We start from the raw sequence: 18,329 nt of genomic DNA, 5'->3' as shown, positions 1-18,329 counted from the left end.
ACCTGTGTCTGTTCCAACATTATCTTATTTAGATACACTTACATGGGCACTCTTATCTGTATTCTACTATACTACTCCATCTAACCCTACTATGGCAAAACAATCTAAGGATGGAGCCGATGCCCATGCGCACTACCAACCAAGGGAGGAGTCACCAAGATACAAAAGACTCTCCAAGAGAAAAACAAAGTGCAATCATCCGAGCCCAACACCAGATGGCGATCTATTCATAATGTACCACTCTGCAGCCCTCTATGCCAAGAACAGATGCATACTGGTAAGTAGCATATTCCATACATTTATGTAAGTGTGACTTTGTATGATAGAACCACATCCCGAAAGTGCTTACAGGACAAAACACATAATTCACCTATTTTATTTTGAAAGATATTTTGAAAATACTTTTGATTACTATGGTTCTTTCTTACTGCTCACAGAGTGGTACTTCCATATCCATGTATTTGAGTTTATGTTTTTGGGTCTTCCATGAATGGTTAACCCAAGGAGCAAATCGCCTATACCTTGGAACAACTTAAAGTGCGGCATCACACTCTATAACCGTTCTTAGCTATTTCGTTTTGGTACATGAATGTGCTGCTTCAATAACTAAGTCTCCCCCCGCGACAGGATTTAGGGATAGATAACTGTCTGATGAACTTGATTTGTGGGATTCAGATCTTTGAATTCCATAAAAAAACGTATTCCATGTTTGAACAAATAAAGAGATGCAAAGTACACTTCTTGCTTGTGATGACATTTGGTATAGCGCTGGCTATGGAGATCCAAGTTAAGCAGCGGTGCAGAACAGTCAATAAACAGAACCTTGGGAGCGGAGCCTATTTGGATGACGATGCTGTTTAGCAAAGTCTCCTGATAGGCTGGGCGTTACGGTAGGCATAACCCCCTGCATGAAAGAATTGGGTAATCCCCTAGCCACTTTGAAGCAGTAGTTACTAGCCCCATCTGCCTAAATTCTGTGGATCTTGGTGCAGTCTCCTGGTTCAATACTATTGAGATATTACCAATCTGAGGGGAATTGGAAGATGAATTACCATTTTTCCCATTAATACCTAATTTCTAAGTGAACACTCAGGGCCCCATTCCTTTAGTGCCAAAAAAGCCCCCTTGGATTTGCTGTGCCCCTCCTATATAAAAAGTGTATTGCAGACAGATTTTGCAGAGACCGCATTCTAAAGAGACCCTTAGTTAAGACTGAATGAACCTTCACCACGACTGGAAAGAATTTCTCTGCCCACTCCTCTGACAAGCACCTTGATTCGCCCACTGGGGTAAGCTGAATCACTGCATGACTAAGCAGATTTGCATATTGCATGCATTGACGCCGAGTTCATTCTATGTGAATAAACGTAAACAATGCATGTACGAGTTATTTATTTTGTGGGGAGTAAGTAACGTCACTGCAAAATAGTTTGTGACTGTGACTCTTTTTTTAAAAAACAAATGGATTTGCACAGGTTCAAAGGCCTGTCCGCCTCCCTGGGCATGGTCTCAGCAGGAGCTAGAGGATTGTAAATTGCGTGATTTCTTCTCTCCTGTTCGGGCTGTTGATATCAAAATGAGGCTCTCTCAAACCAGTTGTCTTATCAGTACGGTGTGCTAACATGAATACCATATTTTCCACAGTCAGCCATTTTTCTAGATTGGCCCACTGATTAAAACATTTACCCATTTTATTTCACTCTCTTTCTGGTGTCTTTCAGTACGGGAATGAGTCATTTAGGCCATCCTTGACATATTTTTCCCATGGAATTCTTCAGAGTGTGATTGAGGGGGTTTGATACTAGTATCAGAGTTAGGTGGTCACAGTTTTCTCATTCTCCCCATCAGTGAATGGTCATCAAAGCGAAATTGACTCTCGAGTCCCAATGGGAGAAAGTGTGCAATAGTAGTGTGTGCTCGTAGTTTCTTTTTTTAAGATATGGAAAAGCTTTCAAAACGGCTCTTGGTCAGAGGATTTCCTGGTTTTGGAGGTAGATTTAGGCGTGTTTTTTCTCTTTTTCGTGCACCTTTTTTGATGTTCACATCATGCATCTGTCTGAGTGTAAAGTGGCTCTTCACCGGAGGAAAGGATGTGGCATTCTTTGATTTGGTTGAGCTATGGCATGGTGAATTGCCCTCTTGTAGGCTTCTGTAGTGTAATGTCCTAATAGGCTGTTGATGGAGGAGTTGATTAGGGGTAGTATGGATTTGAAGGTATGATACTTTTCATGAATATGATGATGCCATTGTGCGATTGGGTGTTGAATTTGGTTTGGTGGGTGAGTGGGACAGAATCAGTTGAGCAAACAGATATTGATTGGTAATATCCCACTTGCAAGCTTCCCAACGTTTATACATTTTCTTTCAAAGTGCGGAATGTTTTTATCTTAACCTGGCCTGTCTTTTCTTTGGTCTTCAGGTTCTACAGTTTTGTCACAGGGAAACAAGTCATCCTCATCTGAAATTCCAGGTTAGTCCTGTGTGCCTGTTCTCCTGACCCCATGTTCTCCCAGGGACTAGTTTCCACACCTGCATCACATTACAAAGCATAAAATCCACCTACATTGGAAAGGTGATGAGCTGGCTCGGTGTATGAATGCGAGGTGCTTTGTGACATGTGTAAATGTTGTCCCCCTTACCTCAATACTCCATGAGCCAAAGGTTGAAGCGGCTGCCTCTCACATGGCTTAGCCCTGCTGCACAGCTTCTGCTTTGTGCGATATCATCTGGGTAAAGCCCCTCTGTCAGAACTGAGCAATATGCACCTCTTGCAGTCTCAGCAGAGTGCCTCTGGCATAGACGCTATTGAGTACTGTGGTTGCAGAAGTGCAGTGCCACATCTCTGTGCCTGCTCGGGTGGCCTTCGTAGCGAAACCACAGTAGCGGCTTCTGGATGCAGCGCGCGCAACAACATTTATTTTATTTATTTGTTTACTTACCTCTGTTTGGCAGTATGACGTAGTTTACTACCCCCCACCATGCTCCTCCCCCGCCTCACCGCCCACAGCACTCCCTTCAGGAGCCGTTACTGGGAAACCATCATCATGTCTCTGCGTCATTAGGGTTAATAACTGCGAAGATTCCCTGCACCTGCGGGCTTAAAATGTTTCATTATTTCTCTGTGCTTGCTGGATGTGCCTTGCTTGAGGCCCTCAGTCAGTACTGCTTTGTGCTCAGCAGAGTATCATATGAATCCTCTCATCACTTCTTTGCAGATATAAATCCCTGTGTGAAGTTCACAGTCTGCTCTGCGTGGCACTTTTCATCCTTGCACAATACATGTATGAGTAGTTCCTGCATACATTCCTCTTTGTTTTAATTAAAACATTTTTTATTGTGTTTTGTTTCCCAAAGAACAAAATGCAGCATGTGATCTTATATACTGAGAGGTAACAATACAATGGAATAAAAACTGTCAAGATTTATAGCAGCATATTGATTGTGGGACTATGAATGTATGGATCCTTTTTGTTACCACTGCTCTCTGCCTGCAGGAGTATCCCTTATCCTGCCACTGCCTTGCCCCATCCTTCCTCCGGAGTAGTGTCTTCCGAGTGCATGATCCAACGTCACTCCTCATTGACACTATAGTTCATAGATATTGACATTTTAATTGATTTCTAACCAATGCTGCTTCATAAATATATGTTTTTAACACATTTCTCTTGTTTAGAAGTTGCATTTGCTATGACGAAAGATGTTAAACTGAGGACTTATCAGAAAGAGCTTGCCCGGCCAGCTTTAAGTGGAAAAAATACAATTATATGTGCCCCTACAGGTAAGACGATTACAATTTAAATGATGTCTTGAAAAGAATATATTTAAGCCACTGTAACATCTATGAAGAACTATCATTCACAAAAAGGAAGAAGTAAGATCATTGATGGTCCCCTGAGAGAGGGTACAATTTGGTTTGTTACAAAGAGGCTCAGGGTTGCGTGCAACATTGTTGGCAACAAAAATACATCTAGGGCCAGATTTAAGAAAGCTATGCAGTGCAGCACAGCAAGTCACCTTGCTACTCTGCACTGCGTGACAGGGAAAGGGCAGGAATGCACTGTATTTAAGGCAATATGGCACATACCTGCCTATTCCTTTGTGCAGGCGCTCTTTTGGCAGCCAGGTGCCAAAGAAGGCACCCTTGCACCGTGGTGCAAGGGTTCCTGATTTGCATGCAGGAATGTTTTCTGCACAAATAAAGATATTTCTCCTTGTTACGCCTCTCTGGTAAGGCGTGTCTTTTTGGTGAATTCCCAGGTTTACCTGTTCTATTAAATCTGGGAATGCATCAAAAACGATTGGAGTTGCATAAGAACACCCACGCTATAAAACCCATGGAACCCCTCTTTTGTGCAGAGTACGGCAACAAAGCGATTTGTGCTGTGTTGCTTTATTCCAGATTTATGGTCACTCATGGCAACGCAAAGTGGCCTTGCGTGTCTTCATAAAGCTAACTTAAGGTGTGTGCCTCCTATGAACCATGTTGTATGGTGCAAACGAGATGAAACCCACTCGTAAATAGAGCTCCTAATGCTTACGTGCAAAACAAAGCAATTTATTGCACATTTGTGCCCTCTACTTCCCACAGTCACATTAATGAGAGTCCTGCGTGACCCAGTGGTAGCTTGTCTGCCTCCAGACTTGCTCACAGCAATTTTGTTTGAGGTGGGACAATGTGTCTTGTTATGACTAGTGTTCTTTAAATTAAAGCCAATTAATTTACATACCCCCAATTGCTCTTTATACCGGCAGAAGTGTGTACCTTCTGCTGCAAGAAATGAATCCTCTCTTGCTTTGACATCATCAAAGTCCCGAATAGTGTTGAATACCGCTGTAAATCTCATAGGGCCTCAGAAAATGTTCCTTTGGCAAAATATGGAGGCTATTCCACCCAAAGGAAAAAGATAAAATACAGACACAAACTATATCCTGTGAAGGGAAAGCATGTGACCAGGGGCGTCTCCTCCAATAGGGTGGAGGAGCATCGCTCCACAGCTTTGTCACAGTCAATCAATCAATTAGGGAATTGCAATCGCGCTACTCACCCGTGACGGTCTCAAGGCGCTGAGGGGGGGCTCCGTAGATCTGTTTAGCCGAAGAGCCAGGTCTTGAGAGTCATCCGGAAGGTGTTCCGGGAGGGGGTGCATCTGATGTCTGCCGGTAGCTCGTTCTAGGTCTTGGCTGCAATGTGAGAGAAGGATCTTCCGCCTGCTCTGGCTCTGTGGATGCGCGGGGTTTCGGCCAGTGTGAGGTTAGAAGATTGGAGGTTTCTTTTGGGTACGTGGAAGTTGATTCTGTAGTTGAGGTATTTGGGTCCATTGTTGTGTATGCATTTGTAGGCATGAGTGAGGATTTTGAAAGTGACTCTTTTCTCCACGGGGAGCCAGTGGAGGCTTCGTAGGTGTTGACTGATGTGTTTGTGTCGGGGGATGCCGAGGACGAGTCTGGTGGCAGTGTCTGTATTGTCTGGAGTTTGCGGAGTAGGGACTTGTTAATGGCAGAATAGAGTGCGTTTCCATGGTCCAGTCTGCTGGTGATGAGTGCGTGGGTGACTGTCTTCCTTGACTCAGAGGGGATTCACTTGAAGGTCTTGTGGAGGATGCAGAGGGTGTTGAAGCAGCTGGAGGTGACGGCGTTGAGCTATCTGTTCATGGTGAGTGATGAGTTGAGTACGAAGCCAAGGTTCTTGACGTGGTCTGAGGGTGTAGGTGGGCTTCCGAGGGTGGTCGGCCATCAGGTGATGTCCCATGCAGAAGGGGTGGTACAGAGGACGAGGACTTTTGTCTTCTCAGCGTTGAGATTTAGGCAGCTGTTTGTCATCCAGAAGGCGACGTCTTGCATTCCTTTCTGCAAGTTGAGTTTGGCAGTGGTGGGGTCTTTGGTGAGGGAGAGGATGAGCTGGGTGTCATCGGTGTAGGATACGATGTTGAGGCCGTGTTATCGGATGCTGGCTGCGAGGGGGGCCATGTAGCTGTTGAAGAGGGTGGGGCTCAGGATGAACCCTGTGGGATTCCGCAGGTGATTTTCGTGAGGTCGGAGAGGAAGGGTGGGAGATTGATCCTTTGGCTTCTTCCGGTAAGGAATGATCGGATTAAGTCCAGGGCTTTTCCTTGTATGCCTGTGCAGTGTAGTCTGGCGACTAGTGTTCGGTGGGAGACGGTGTTGAAGGCTGCTGATAGGTCGAGCAGGATGAGGGCTGTAGAGTGGCCTTGGTACAGGATGGTGCAGATGTCGTCTGTAGCGGCGAGTAGGGTGGTCTCTGTTATGTGGCTGCTTCGAAATCCGGATCAGGACGGGTCGAGGCTGACGTTCTCTTCAATGAATCGTGTCAGTTTCCTGTTGACTGTTTTCTCTGCAACTTTGGCTGCAACGGGGAGGAGCGAGATGGGCCGATAGTTCTTGAGGTCAGTGGGGTCAGCTGTGGGCTTCTTGAGCAGAGGTCTGACTTGTGCGCGCTTCCAGTCGTCTGGGAAGGTGCTTGTTTTGAAGGTGGTGTTGATGGTGCATTGTAGTTCGGGTGCGTTGGGGGCCACGGCTCGGTGGTAGATGTGAGGGGGCAGGGGTCGGTGGGGGCCCCCAAGTGGATGCTTTTCATGATCGAGGTGGTGTCTTTGGCCATAATCGGTGTCCAGTTGGAGGTGGTGGACTGGCTAGTGTTTCTGGGAGGTGGGGGGCGTCTGTGGCATTTTTGATGTTTTTGATATTGAGGTGGAAATAGGTTCCAAGCTTGTCACAGAGGTCTTGGGATGGGGTGATGTCTGTGGCTTCGCTGCCTGGGTTGGTGAATACTTGAAATGACACTGAAAAGTTCCTTGGAGTTGGTTGAGTTGGCCAGGATTTCGCTGTGGATGAAGTTCCTCTTGGTGGCTCTGATCTGGTTGTGGTAGTCCGTCATGGCGTGCTTGTAGGTGGTGTGGTTGTCTTGGTTCTTCTCCAGGTGTCTGCAGGTGTGTCTGGCATCTTGGAGAGCGGTGGTGAACCAGGCGGCTTTCCTGGGGCGTTGTCTGTCGGGGTTGCGCAACAGGGCAAGCTAGTCAGCGCGGTCGGAGATCCAGGTGTGGAGTTCTCTGGCTGCGTCGTTTGCGTCAGGTGCCCAGGTGTGGTTGTCTCGGTGAGGGTGGAGTTAAGTTGCTCATTGGTAACCTTGCTCCAGTTCCTTCATGGGAGCGTGGGCTGGTTTGGGTGCCTTGGGTTTTTTTTTGTTTTTTTTTAAACCTTTATTGATAAACATGAAAATTCAATAGCAGTCATATAGCCACTTCGGGTCGGCTGGCAGCAATTCCAATATTATATCAGGATGAAAGAATACACAGCCCTTCAGCCGACAACCCTTGGGCCCGGCGGCAATTAACTAATCATGTTATGTCATACTTCACTGTACAGGAGGAATAAGGTTTTAATTTTGTACTTTGAAAAAACCCCCACCAACCAAAAAATAAAGAAAATAACTGCAGAGGCTAAACGAAAGGCAGAAACATAAGTGATCCTTCTGGGGAGGGGATACCACATCCACAACTGTACATAGTCAACAATAAGAGCATCCGGGAGGGGGAGAAAGAGGGAACAAGAGGTAGCCAGCAACACATAGACAAAATCCAGACTAGAAGTAACGTCATGCTAAGGGGATTGTAACACCTCCGGTGGAGGCTCAAAAGGAGGTGTACAAATTTCACCACGATATTGGTTCCACTGACTCCAAACCCTCCCCCATTTCTTGGGCCTGCCCCGAGCAATGTAAACAGTTTTTTCACGGAACATGCACCAGTCCATGTTCCTAGACCAGGCCGACAGACTCGGTGCCCTAGCCGACCCCCACAATTGCGCAATGTCACGCTTGGCAATCATGTTACCCAAAGTGGTCCACTGTGTCTGGGCCACATTATAATCATTGGGCTCCCACACATTTAAGAGACACCTACGGGCCTCCGGCAAAAGCAAAACACCCGTCACCTCAGACATAACTCCATGCACACGAGTCCAAAAAGACGCTACCGCAGGATATTCCCACATAATATGAAGAAACGTACCCACCATACCACAGCCACGCTTACACAAATCATCTGAAACATACCCCATACGCAACAAGCGAGGACCCGTCATGTACACTCGGTGTAGGATTTTTAACTGCACCAATCTCAGCCGGGCCGAGATTGCCACCTCCTTCGGGGAGGATATCGCCGCCTGCCAGTCCTCATCATCAAGTTCCAGTCCATCGCTAGTCCAGGCCACGCGGAGCTGTAGAAGAAGGTCCGCTCGGTCGTTTATCAACTTTTTGTATATAAGAGAGATCGTACTGTCTGGGACGTGTCCATCGAGTACTCTGTCTTCCAGGGGTGAGGATTCTGGAACGGGCGTGCCAGCCGGTACAGAATTCACGGGGTTTACCCTCTTTAGGGAGCACCACGATAGACGCTAAGCGCTGATCACAGGGAAGCGAGCCCCTCTCCCTGGACTCCAAGAACATCAAGCGAAGATACGACGCCATTTTGTCCGGACACAACTTGTACAGCTCGATGGGTATACCATTTGGGCCCGTAGCTTTTCCAGAGCGGATAGAGCGAATAGCGAGCGCTACTTCATCGATGGAAAAATCCGCCTCCATTAGCTCTCTATCAGAATCTGACAGGCAAGGCAAAGCAATATCTCTAAGCAAAAGATGGGAGTCTTCCTCTGGCCGGTCTGAGACCGGCGCATACACCGTTTGAAAGTGACAAGCAAACTCTTCCACAATCTCCAGCGGGTCTGTCACACGTACACCATCAACTCGCTCGATCACAGGCACCACACGATTCAATCTCTCACTTTTGTCCAACCAAGCTATCAACTTCCCCGCCTTGTCGCCCACATCATACAGACGGCCCTGTTGTTCTCGACTCATAGCTTTCGCAGCATTCGTAACCAAGGCTTTATAATCAGACTGCTTCAGTTGCAAAACATGCACTTTTCCACGCATGACCCCACCCTCAAGATCCCTCTCTAAAGCCAGTATATCAGACTCCAACTGTTCAACCTCCCCATTGTGGCACTTCTTAGAGCTGGCGATCAGCGACAGTGTCTGGCCCCGTATCACCGTTTTAAAAGCTTCCCAAAGGGACACGGATGATGACACGGATCCCACATTGTCAGCGAAGTAGTGATCTACAGCTTTAAGCACCCCCGCCCTAGTCTCTGGAACACAGAGATGCCAGGGATTAATTGGGGCGACCCGGCCCCCTGCGTCCAAATGGAGATCTATATGGGTCCATAGCGGGGAGTGATCCGAAATGCCTCTAGGCAAATGTCGGGCCTCTCGCGCCGTCGTGGCCTGGGCTGCGGGCACAAGGAGATAATCAAGTCTGGCCAAGCTCCCATGGGCCCCGGAGTGGAAAGTATATTGGGCCTGTCCTGGGTGGAGCATCCGCCAACAGTCCACCATACCAAACGTTTCCAAGAAACCACTAAGGCAGGACTGCGATGGTGTAAGAGCCCTGGGGGGATGTCGATCTACCAGGCCATCAACCACCGAGTTGAAGTCCCCACCAACCACCAGAAGTACCTCAGGAAGCCTCAGAACCAATTTCCCCAGGTCAACAAATGTGGTGGCCTGCAAACCCGGGGGGACATATACCGAGAGGATGGCTACCGTTCTCCCCTCCGACCTCCCAACAATCGCTGCATACCTACCCCTGTCATCCAATATCGTTTCATCAATCTCCAAGGGAAGGGAACTACGGATCATAACACCAGCCCCTCTAGAGCCCGAAGTGAACCCCGAGTGTGCCACCAACCTGTAGCACCTCCGATTCATTGCATGGAACGTGTTCCCCACCAGATGTGTTTCTTGCAGCAACACAATATCGGGAGAGTGGCGCTTCACATATTGGAGTACAATTCCCCGTTTTATTTTGTCCCCCAAGCCGTTGATGTTCCAACTCAAGACTCTCAACCCCCTACCCCCCATCCCGAAAGTAAGTAGTCGGGTCCCCCAAACCCCACGAAGGAAACACAAAATAAGCAACAATGCGTAGCCTCAAGAACAATGCAAACAAGAAAAAGAAGACCCCTCCCCCTGAACACCAAAACAACAACCCCCCACCCTGTACCCCTGCAATAAATCAAAAAACCACCCCATTCAGCAGTGTGCCTGTCGCCCTACCCCAGATACTAAACTACAAGTAGAAAAGGAAAAAAACCCCGGAGGAGGAAAAGTCCCCGAACTCCCCACCGCCCCAGGGCTTGTCTTGAAGAAAAAAGAAAAAACAAGTTATCGGCCCAAAAATGGAGAACAATCCACCGTAGCACAGTACGGGGGATCACTGACATAATATAGAATGACAAAATATAGACTTACCAAAATATAGTCACCAAAATATAGAATGCCAAAATATCGAATTCCTATCTACAAATAGGTAAGTACAAAAATATTGAATCCAAAATATAGTCTGTAAAAAATATAGTCAGTCAAAATATCGATTTTTTTTAAATGTCTTAAAAGTAATTTAAATTAATGAAATAATAAATATAATTAACTAAAACATACTTAAAAATACTCAAATAACCTTAAACCTAAGATATAATTAATTTAAGTTATTAATAAAAAATGTACAATATTTTACCGTAGGATAGCAGGAGGGTAACATTTAATATTACCACTCCAGTGAGTGCAAAGCGTTGGATAGCGTAGGGGTAAAAATACTATTCCCACTCCAGTGAGTGCAACAGTAGGGAAAGCGTTGGATAGCGTAGGGGTAAAAAATACTATTCCCACTCCAGAGTGCAACAGTAGGGAATGCATTGGATAGCGTAGGGGTAAAAATTACTATTCCCACTCCAGTGAGTGCAACAGTAGGGAAAGTGTTGGATAGCGTAAGGGTAAAAATTACTATTCCCACTCCAGAGAGTGCAACAGTAGGGAAAGCGTTGGATAGCGTAGGGGTAACAAATACTATTCCCACTCCAGAGAGTGCAACAGTAGGGAAAGAGTTGGATGGCGTAGGGGTAAAAATTACTATTCCCACTCCAGAGAGTGCAACAGTAGGGAAAGCGTTGGATAGCATAAGGGTAAAAATTACTATTCCCACTCCAGAGAGTGCAACAGTAGGGAAAGTGTTGGATAGCGGGAGGGTAAAAATTACTATTCCAACTCCAGAGCGTGCAACAGTAGGGAAAGCGTTGGATAGCGGGAGGGTAAAAAATACTATTCCCACTCCTGTGAGTGCAACAGTAGGGAAAGCGTTGGATAGCGTAGGGGTAACAAATACTATTCCCACTCCAGAGAGTGCAACAGTAGGGAAAGCGTTGGATAGCATAGGGGTAAAAATTACTATTCCCACTCCAGAGAGTGCAACAGTAGGGAAAGTGTTGGATAGCGGGAGGGTAAAAATTACTATTCCAACTCCAGAGCTTGCAACAGTAGGGAAAGCGTTGGATAGCGTAGGGGTAAGAATTACTATTCCCACTCCAGAGAGTGCAACAGTAGGGAAAGCGTTGGATATTGGAAGGGTAAAAATTACTATTTCCACTCCAGAGAGTACAACAGTAGGGAAAGCATTGGATAGCGTAGGGGTAAAAATTACTATTCCCACTCCAGAGAGTGCAACAGTAGGGAAAGCGTTGGATAGCGTAGGGGTAAAAAATACTATTCCCACTCCAGAGAGTGCAACAGTAGGGAAAGTGTTGGATAGCGGGAGTGTGAAAATTACTATTCCCACTCCAGATAGTGCAACAGTAGGGAAAGCTTTGGATAGCATAGGGGTAAAAATTACTATTCCCACTCCAGAGAGTGCAACAGTAGGGAAAGCGTTGGATAGCGTAGGGGTAAAAAATACTATTCCCACTCCAGAGAGTGCAACAGTAGGAAAAGCGTTGGATAGTGGGAGGGTGAAAATTTCTATTCCCACTCCAGTGAGTTTAACAGTAGGGAAAGTAATGATTTCATATATTATTAAAAATGAATTAAATATCAATACCAATAAAACATCAATTGAACTTAATAACCAATTTAATATTATGTAATAATTAATTAGAAATACAACTACATATTAGTTATTAAAAATTAATAACCTATTCATAATTATTTAACAACTAATTAATTTTCAATAACAAAAGCTAATTAATAATAAAAATTAATACCAATTAAAAATTAACAGTAACTTAATTATCAATACACAAAACGTATTTTTAATATGTAATTAATTACAATTACATTACTTCCCACCCAATTCCCCTATAAACCCACATCCCACTACAGAAAATACATTAATACAATTATCATAATTATCAAATATTTAATTAATACAACATAATTACCAATTAATAAAAAATAATTGCCAATTATTAGAAATTAATTACCAATTAAAAATTAATTAACAATAAATTTAAAATCAATACCAATACATGAAAAAAATTATTTACTTAATTACAATTAAATTACTTCCCACCCTATTCCCCTATAAACCCACAACCCGCTACAGAAAATAAATTTAGAAAATTAACATAATTAACAATTAATCAATTAATACAAATTAATTGGCAATTAATGAAAATGAATTACCAATTAAAAAATAACAATAAATTCAAAATGAATACCAATAAATAAATAAAAATATTTAATTAATTACAATTAAATTACTTCCCACCCTATTCCCCTATAAACCCACAACCCGCTACAGAATTCAATTACGCAAAAATTAAATAACATAAAATTCATTACTTAAAATACATTAAACATACATTACAAAAATTAATATACACTTTTCACACATATACTAACATACAAAACACTTTAAAAAAATTCATATTATTAAAAAATCGATATATTTAATGCCTATATTGTATACTTCGATATTTTGACATCTATATTTTGAAAATCGATATTACTTACCTTAAATTCGATATTTTTAACCACTATATTGTTTCCATTCGATATTTTGTCCATTCTATATTTTTACTTCGATATTATGTCCATTCTATATTTTGGAATCGATATTATGACTGTTTACCCAGTACGATGGTAGCACACACCGGTGCCCCTACTCCTCCTGGTCCGGTTGGCTGCCTTCAGCACCTTTGGATTGTTCCGCATTGTCCCGTGGCATAGATAACGTGTCCAACCAGTCACTGACCACCTCTGGCATGTCAAAGAAGAGCACCCGCTCATTATGTTCGATGCGCAATCGGGCGGGGAAAAGCATAGCATACATCATGCCCAGATCTCTTAATCTCCGCTTCACTCCAGTAAATCCCAGTCTCTGCTTCTGCACCGAAGGGGTAAAATCAGGGTAAAAGTTGATGGATGCATTCTCAAACTTAGTGGGACCGCTAGTCCTCGAGGCTTGCAAAATGGCGTCCCTGTCTCTGAAGTTAAAGATCCGCGCAATGATGGGTCGCGGAGCCGTCCCCTGCTTCCGTCTGCCGCCCGGAATTCTGTGGGCGCGCTCCACCGCAAATAGGTTACTGAGGCCCTTTGGGGCAAGGTGGCTGACGATCAGATCTTCAACGAGCAAGTCAGTCGATTGATCGGCTGATGACTCCGGAACTCCGACTATGCGTATATTATTGCGCCTAGCGCGACTCTCGAAATCCTCAAGCCGGCGGGCAAACTGGTCACTAGAGGATCAAAGAGTCCGAATCTCAGACTGGAGTTCAGAGACATCCGTGGTGAGACTGGCTGTCTTGATATCCAACGACTTAACTCTCTCGTTGGTTTTGGCCAAGTCCGCCGTGATCAGGCCCACATCCAGCGCCACTGTGTCGATCTTGGCTGCCAAGGTCTCGTATTGTTGGCCCATCCACGATTGTATGCTAGCGATGGCGCCCATCACATCTCGAAGTGTTGGCTCCTCCGATTCCGGGGGGCCACCACCAAGGTCCTCCGGGGTTTTACCAGTCCCGCTGGGCGAGCCCTTATTGCGCGCAAATCTATCCATAATGGTGGGGTTTGTCCCGCCACCACGAGTTGCATTCTTGAGGGACCGCTTGTCACTCTCAGACTTGGCCGCCATGGTGGGTTGCGCGCCCCTCAGGGGCTTTTGGGACCTGGTGTATATGGCTCCCCCGAAGGAAAACCACAAGAGGTTGAAATGCAGGGCGTCGGTGAAGATCAATCAATTGACTGCGTTCACAGGCCGGCTCGAGCACTAGGCAGCCACCTCCAATCTTCGTAGCCAGGGAAAACGAAAACAAAAGTAGACCCCGGGTAGCCGTCCCCTACCACAGGCCGTTGTTGTTCAACTACTTTCGGGGTGCTCCTGATGCCCAAGTCCCGGGATGAGCCACGGTGTAGGCCTCTAGGCTTCAGGAAGGAGTAAGTCGGGCGTCCGGCATCTGATTCAAAATCTGAAAAAGGCCTTTCAGATCAGGAGAGTCGTGGTTAGTAGAACCCGTCGTCAGAAACAGGATTCACGCCAGGATAGACGGTGGAGGCGGCGAGGGTTTCGGGAGCTCTCAGCTCACGCGACCATCTTGGATGCGCGCTAAGCTCCTCCTGCCTTGGGTTTGTTGATGGCGAAGTGTACGCAGTGGTGGTCGGTCCATGGCGACTGCGTTGTGTGGCTGAATTGGACGCTGTTTCCTACCGCGAAGATGGGGTCGGGGGTGTGTCCTGCTCTGTGGGTCGGTGTGTTGACGTGTTGATGCTGGCGAGGTTGTTACAAAGGATAGTGGAGTTGGAGTCACTGAGTTGTCGAGGTGGAAGTTCAGGTCTCCAATGAGTATGTAGTTTGTTGAGGCAATGGCGTGGGATGCAATGAAGTTGGTAATGGTGGTGGTGAAGGTTGTTCGGGGACCATGGGGTCTGTTGACGAGGGTTCCTCGGAGTGTGGCTTTGGGGGTGATCTGGATCTGGAAGTGCAGGTGTTCGGCGGAGGGGAAGGTTTAGCTGGAGGTGATGAGGTGGAGGGTGCTCTTGTGGGCGATGGCGAGGACCCCTCCTGGGTGGTTGGGGTGGTCTTTTCTCTGGATCTTGTATCCGTCTGGGATGGTGGTGCTGATGTCGGGGGCGGAGGAAAAAGTCCAGGTCTCTGTGAAGAAGGTGATGTCGGCGAGAGAGAGTCGAGTAGGTTCCAGATTTCCATGGTGTGTTTGTGTACAGAGCATTCGTTAAGGAGGATGTATTTTATGGTATTGCCGGTGCTGGCGTCGACGGTGTTGGAGGTCGGGGTGGCGGTGAGTGTCTGGTGGTAGTGGAGGCAGGAGAACTGGCAGTGCGAGAAGCAGAACCATAAAATGTTAATACATTTCAGTTATTACCATTTTATGTTTGGTTGCGGCCAGGTGCGGGGGCAGGGCTGCACTGTGACCAGAGCAGGGGAGGAGTGGTGTGCCCACTCCTGAGTACACAAAGACCGTTTGGTAGGCCCTCTCGGGCTGCCCAAACCAGTCATGCACATTCTGCCCTTCCCCATGTAGGCTGCTCAGATTAATGTGTATACTTTCTTTCATCACAAACCAACTGGTCTAGCACAGCTTGTGTTTTGATGACAGTTGTGGGGTGAGGTGAGAGGGTTGGGAATTTCACCAAATTCAGAACTCCAGTCAACTCTCAAAGTATTCTCCTTCAGCTGGCCTAATCCCAAATCTGTGCTTACTCATACTGTGGTCACATTTTATCGAACTGCCACAAAAAAATTCTATTATGTCTTGTAAATGCTCACTTGTTTCCCTACAAAATAATAAAGTGCTCCGTTTTAGGGAATGGGCAAGGTGGGGCAATTGCCCTGGGCCTAAACCTTCCAGGGGCCCGATTGTAAAGTAAAGGTTCTCTTTTACTCTCTGATCTGCATTTCTGCATCTCAAACTTTATTGCATGAATACATTTTGTTTGGGAACATAAGGCTTGAATTTGTAGAAAATGGGTAATAAATTTCAAAGTTGTTTCAAACAGAGGCCCCAAAATATTTCTTGCCTGAGGCCCCCAAAATCCTTAATGTGAAACTGGTGTTTCGATGCCCATTTGGAGGGCGGCATAATAGGGGGTGTATCCACCCTAAGGAAAGGACCCATTGGTCCCAACCTTTACTTACCTGGAACACTCTAAATCTAGTATTTAGGGGCACACCTGAACCTTACCTCCTTAGCCAAGAACCAACGAAAAAGAAAAGAAGAAGAAGGACCGAAGAGCTATGCTAAAGCTAAGAAGAGGAGCATGCCCACTGACTTGGCACCAGCCCTACCGGTCTGTCCCCACCTCAAACTTGCAGAAGTGAAATCCTGGTGAGTCCTGCAGCCAGCAACATCAAGACCCCGAGGACCTGCCCTGCTCTCCACCGAAAAGACTCTGTCTCCCATGAGCACCGGACTTGCTCACCCACAGACTCTGGCCCCTGGCTCCAGCTAAATCCGTGAGTCTGCACCACTCTACACCCGGCGCCGACGGTCCGAGTGGCCCAACACCACAAGGAGGTCTCTCACGCGATCCTGACCTGAGATGTGGTGATCTCTGACCTGCCTCGTCCCTCTCCATGACACCTGCAGTCTCTTTCTGGTGATCCCCCTGACCATGACCTGAGCTGGTAAAAAAACTTGACGCCTAAAGATGCCGCTGCACCCGAATTCCCACGGCTGTGGGTGGCCTAACCCTCGGTGTCCCAGCATCCAACCGGTGGTCACCTCCAGAAGATCTTCATCCCCGAGCCTGCAGTCTTTGTCAAAACAGGAGAATCCCCATTGAAACCAACAGGGTACCCGACGCCAATACAGCACCCTGCACCCTGCTGCCCCTGCGCCGCTACAGGTGTACTTTGGGTGCTAACTCGCATCCCCTTTGCTCTGAGCTAAGTCCCAAGAGCTTTGCTCCGACAACTTTGTGGCCTGCTCGTGAGCAGCCACCAACTGGAGACCCCATATCTCACATTGGATAACATTGTGCCTCAGCACTCTGCACCCGGCTGCCGTGGGATCCCAGCAAGTCAAGGAAGAAACAACTAATTATAGCAGATTGTACTGGTCGAAAGGATCATTAGAGGCGGTAAGACAAAAGGCCACGCTTTTAATCAAAATCTGCTTCATTGCTAAGACAGGATCTGTGGTCGACCAATGGTTGGAATTTACAGAAAAATGATTTAGTGTCCCTCTTTTGGAAACTGATATGAATAGTGACCAAAGTAATGTTCAGATAAAGGAACCAAGCAAAGTAAAAGTATCTGAAGCATGTTGCATCTAGAAGAAAAATTGCGAAAGAATTATGCTTCAATTAAGAAAGCATCCCTGGAATCTAGCAAAGAAAATGAATAAAGATTATCTGAGGAGGGGAGGAGACGAGCCGGCGACCATGATAGCCGCCTGACGACCGGCTCCGGCCGAACCTGCTTCACCAGCCTACCATCCTGTTATTGATCCTGCCCCCGCCTAGTGCAATATGCGGGGGAAGCCTCGCTGTGCCGGGCGGAACCATCCAGGGAATCCTGAGTGCCCCCAGGACTGCGCAGCGCCGCTTGGCAATCTTTGGCCTGCACAACACTGAAGCCGGGGACTTGAGTGGCCGAGCCCCCCGGCCAGAGTGAGTCAACATCGGCCGCCGGGATGGACATTCGCCGGCCCGGTCGGTGGTCGAGGGGCCGGCTCGCACTTTGCCCGGTGGATATTCTTTGAAGGCACAGGACCTCCCCCGGACAGGAGGGGGGGTCCGGAACATAAGCAGGGGCCGAGCTTGACCCTCGTAGAGCCCCCGAGATAGTGGCTAGAACCGGAGCCTTAGCCCTAATATCGCCGCCATTGGGGAGGGGCCCTGAGGCTTGGAGTGGGCTCCCCCGGTGGCGCGGACTTGCCGATACTGTGCTTGGCGGGGGTGTAGGGCACACGCCCCCCCCCCCCCATTGGAGGATTGGCGCGGGACCAGCGCCTGACATAGGTGGATCTTTCCCTGGCACCACCTGGGAACTTTGAGCTGGCGTGGGCCCCCGTGTAAGGAGAGTGGGCCCCACCTGAAGATCCTATTGGCCGAGGATTGGCGTGGGTTACGCGCTTGGCCTCAGTGATGCTTTGCCTGGCACCCCTTGGCCCCAGTGTGAGGGGAGTGGGGCCCCACCCACGGCGCTTCCCGGCTGGGGGGCCCGGACCGGTCGGAGCTCCGCATTTCGGCGGCTGGTGAGGGAGCGGATTTTACTGGCCGACTACCCGCCTTTGTATCGAGATCCACTGCAATTTTGGCTTGAGCGTGGCCCTGGTTTTGGAGACGGTCGAGGTGAGGTGCCTGGCTCTTGGTCTGAGGCCGTTGGGGAGGTGTGTTCTGCCTCTGCTGTGATTGTTGCATCCTGCTGCTTTGGTGGCCTGTGCTGCTGGCAATGGCGACAAAGATGGACTCTGAGTGGCAGGGCCCCAAGATCACCAAGGGGGCCCGGCAGGTCCAGTCG

General features: G+C 47.3%; 1 protein-coding gene across 1 annotated transcript in view; it reads left to right on the top strand.

Moving 5' to 3' along the window:
- Positions 1-18,329, top strand: part of RIGI (RNA sensor RIG-I) — an 818,172-nt gene that overhangs the window by 365,778 nt on the left and 434,065 nt on the right. Inside the window, exons 6-7 of the mRNA XM_086961483.1 lie at positions 2,420-2,470; positions 3,674-3,778. Of these exons, the coding sequence (XP_086817609.1) occupies positions 2,420-2,470; positions 3,674-3,778 (156 nt within the window). The remainder of the gene's footprint in view (positions 1-2,419; positions 2,471-3,673; positions 3,779-18,329) is intronic.

Source organism: Lissotriton vulgaris, chromosome 3_1 (assembly GCF_964263255.1).
Source record: "Lissotriton vulgaris chromosome 3_1, aLisVul1.2, whole genome shotgun sequence".
Classification (NCBI taxonomy): Eukaryota; Metazoa; Chordata; class Amphibia; order Caudata; family Salamandridae; genus Lissotriton; species Lissotriton vulgaris.
Note: the sequence above shows the minus strand (reverse complement) of the source record. Positions and strands in the feature narration are given on the sequence as shown.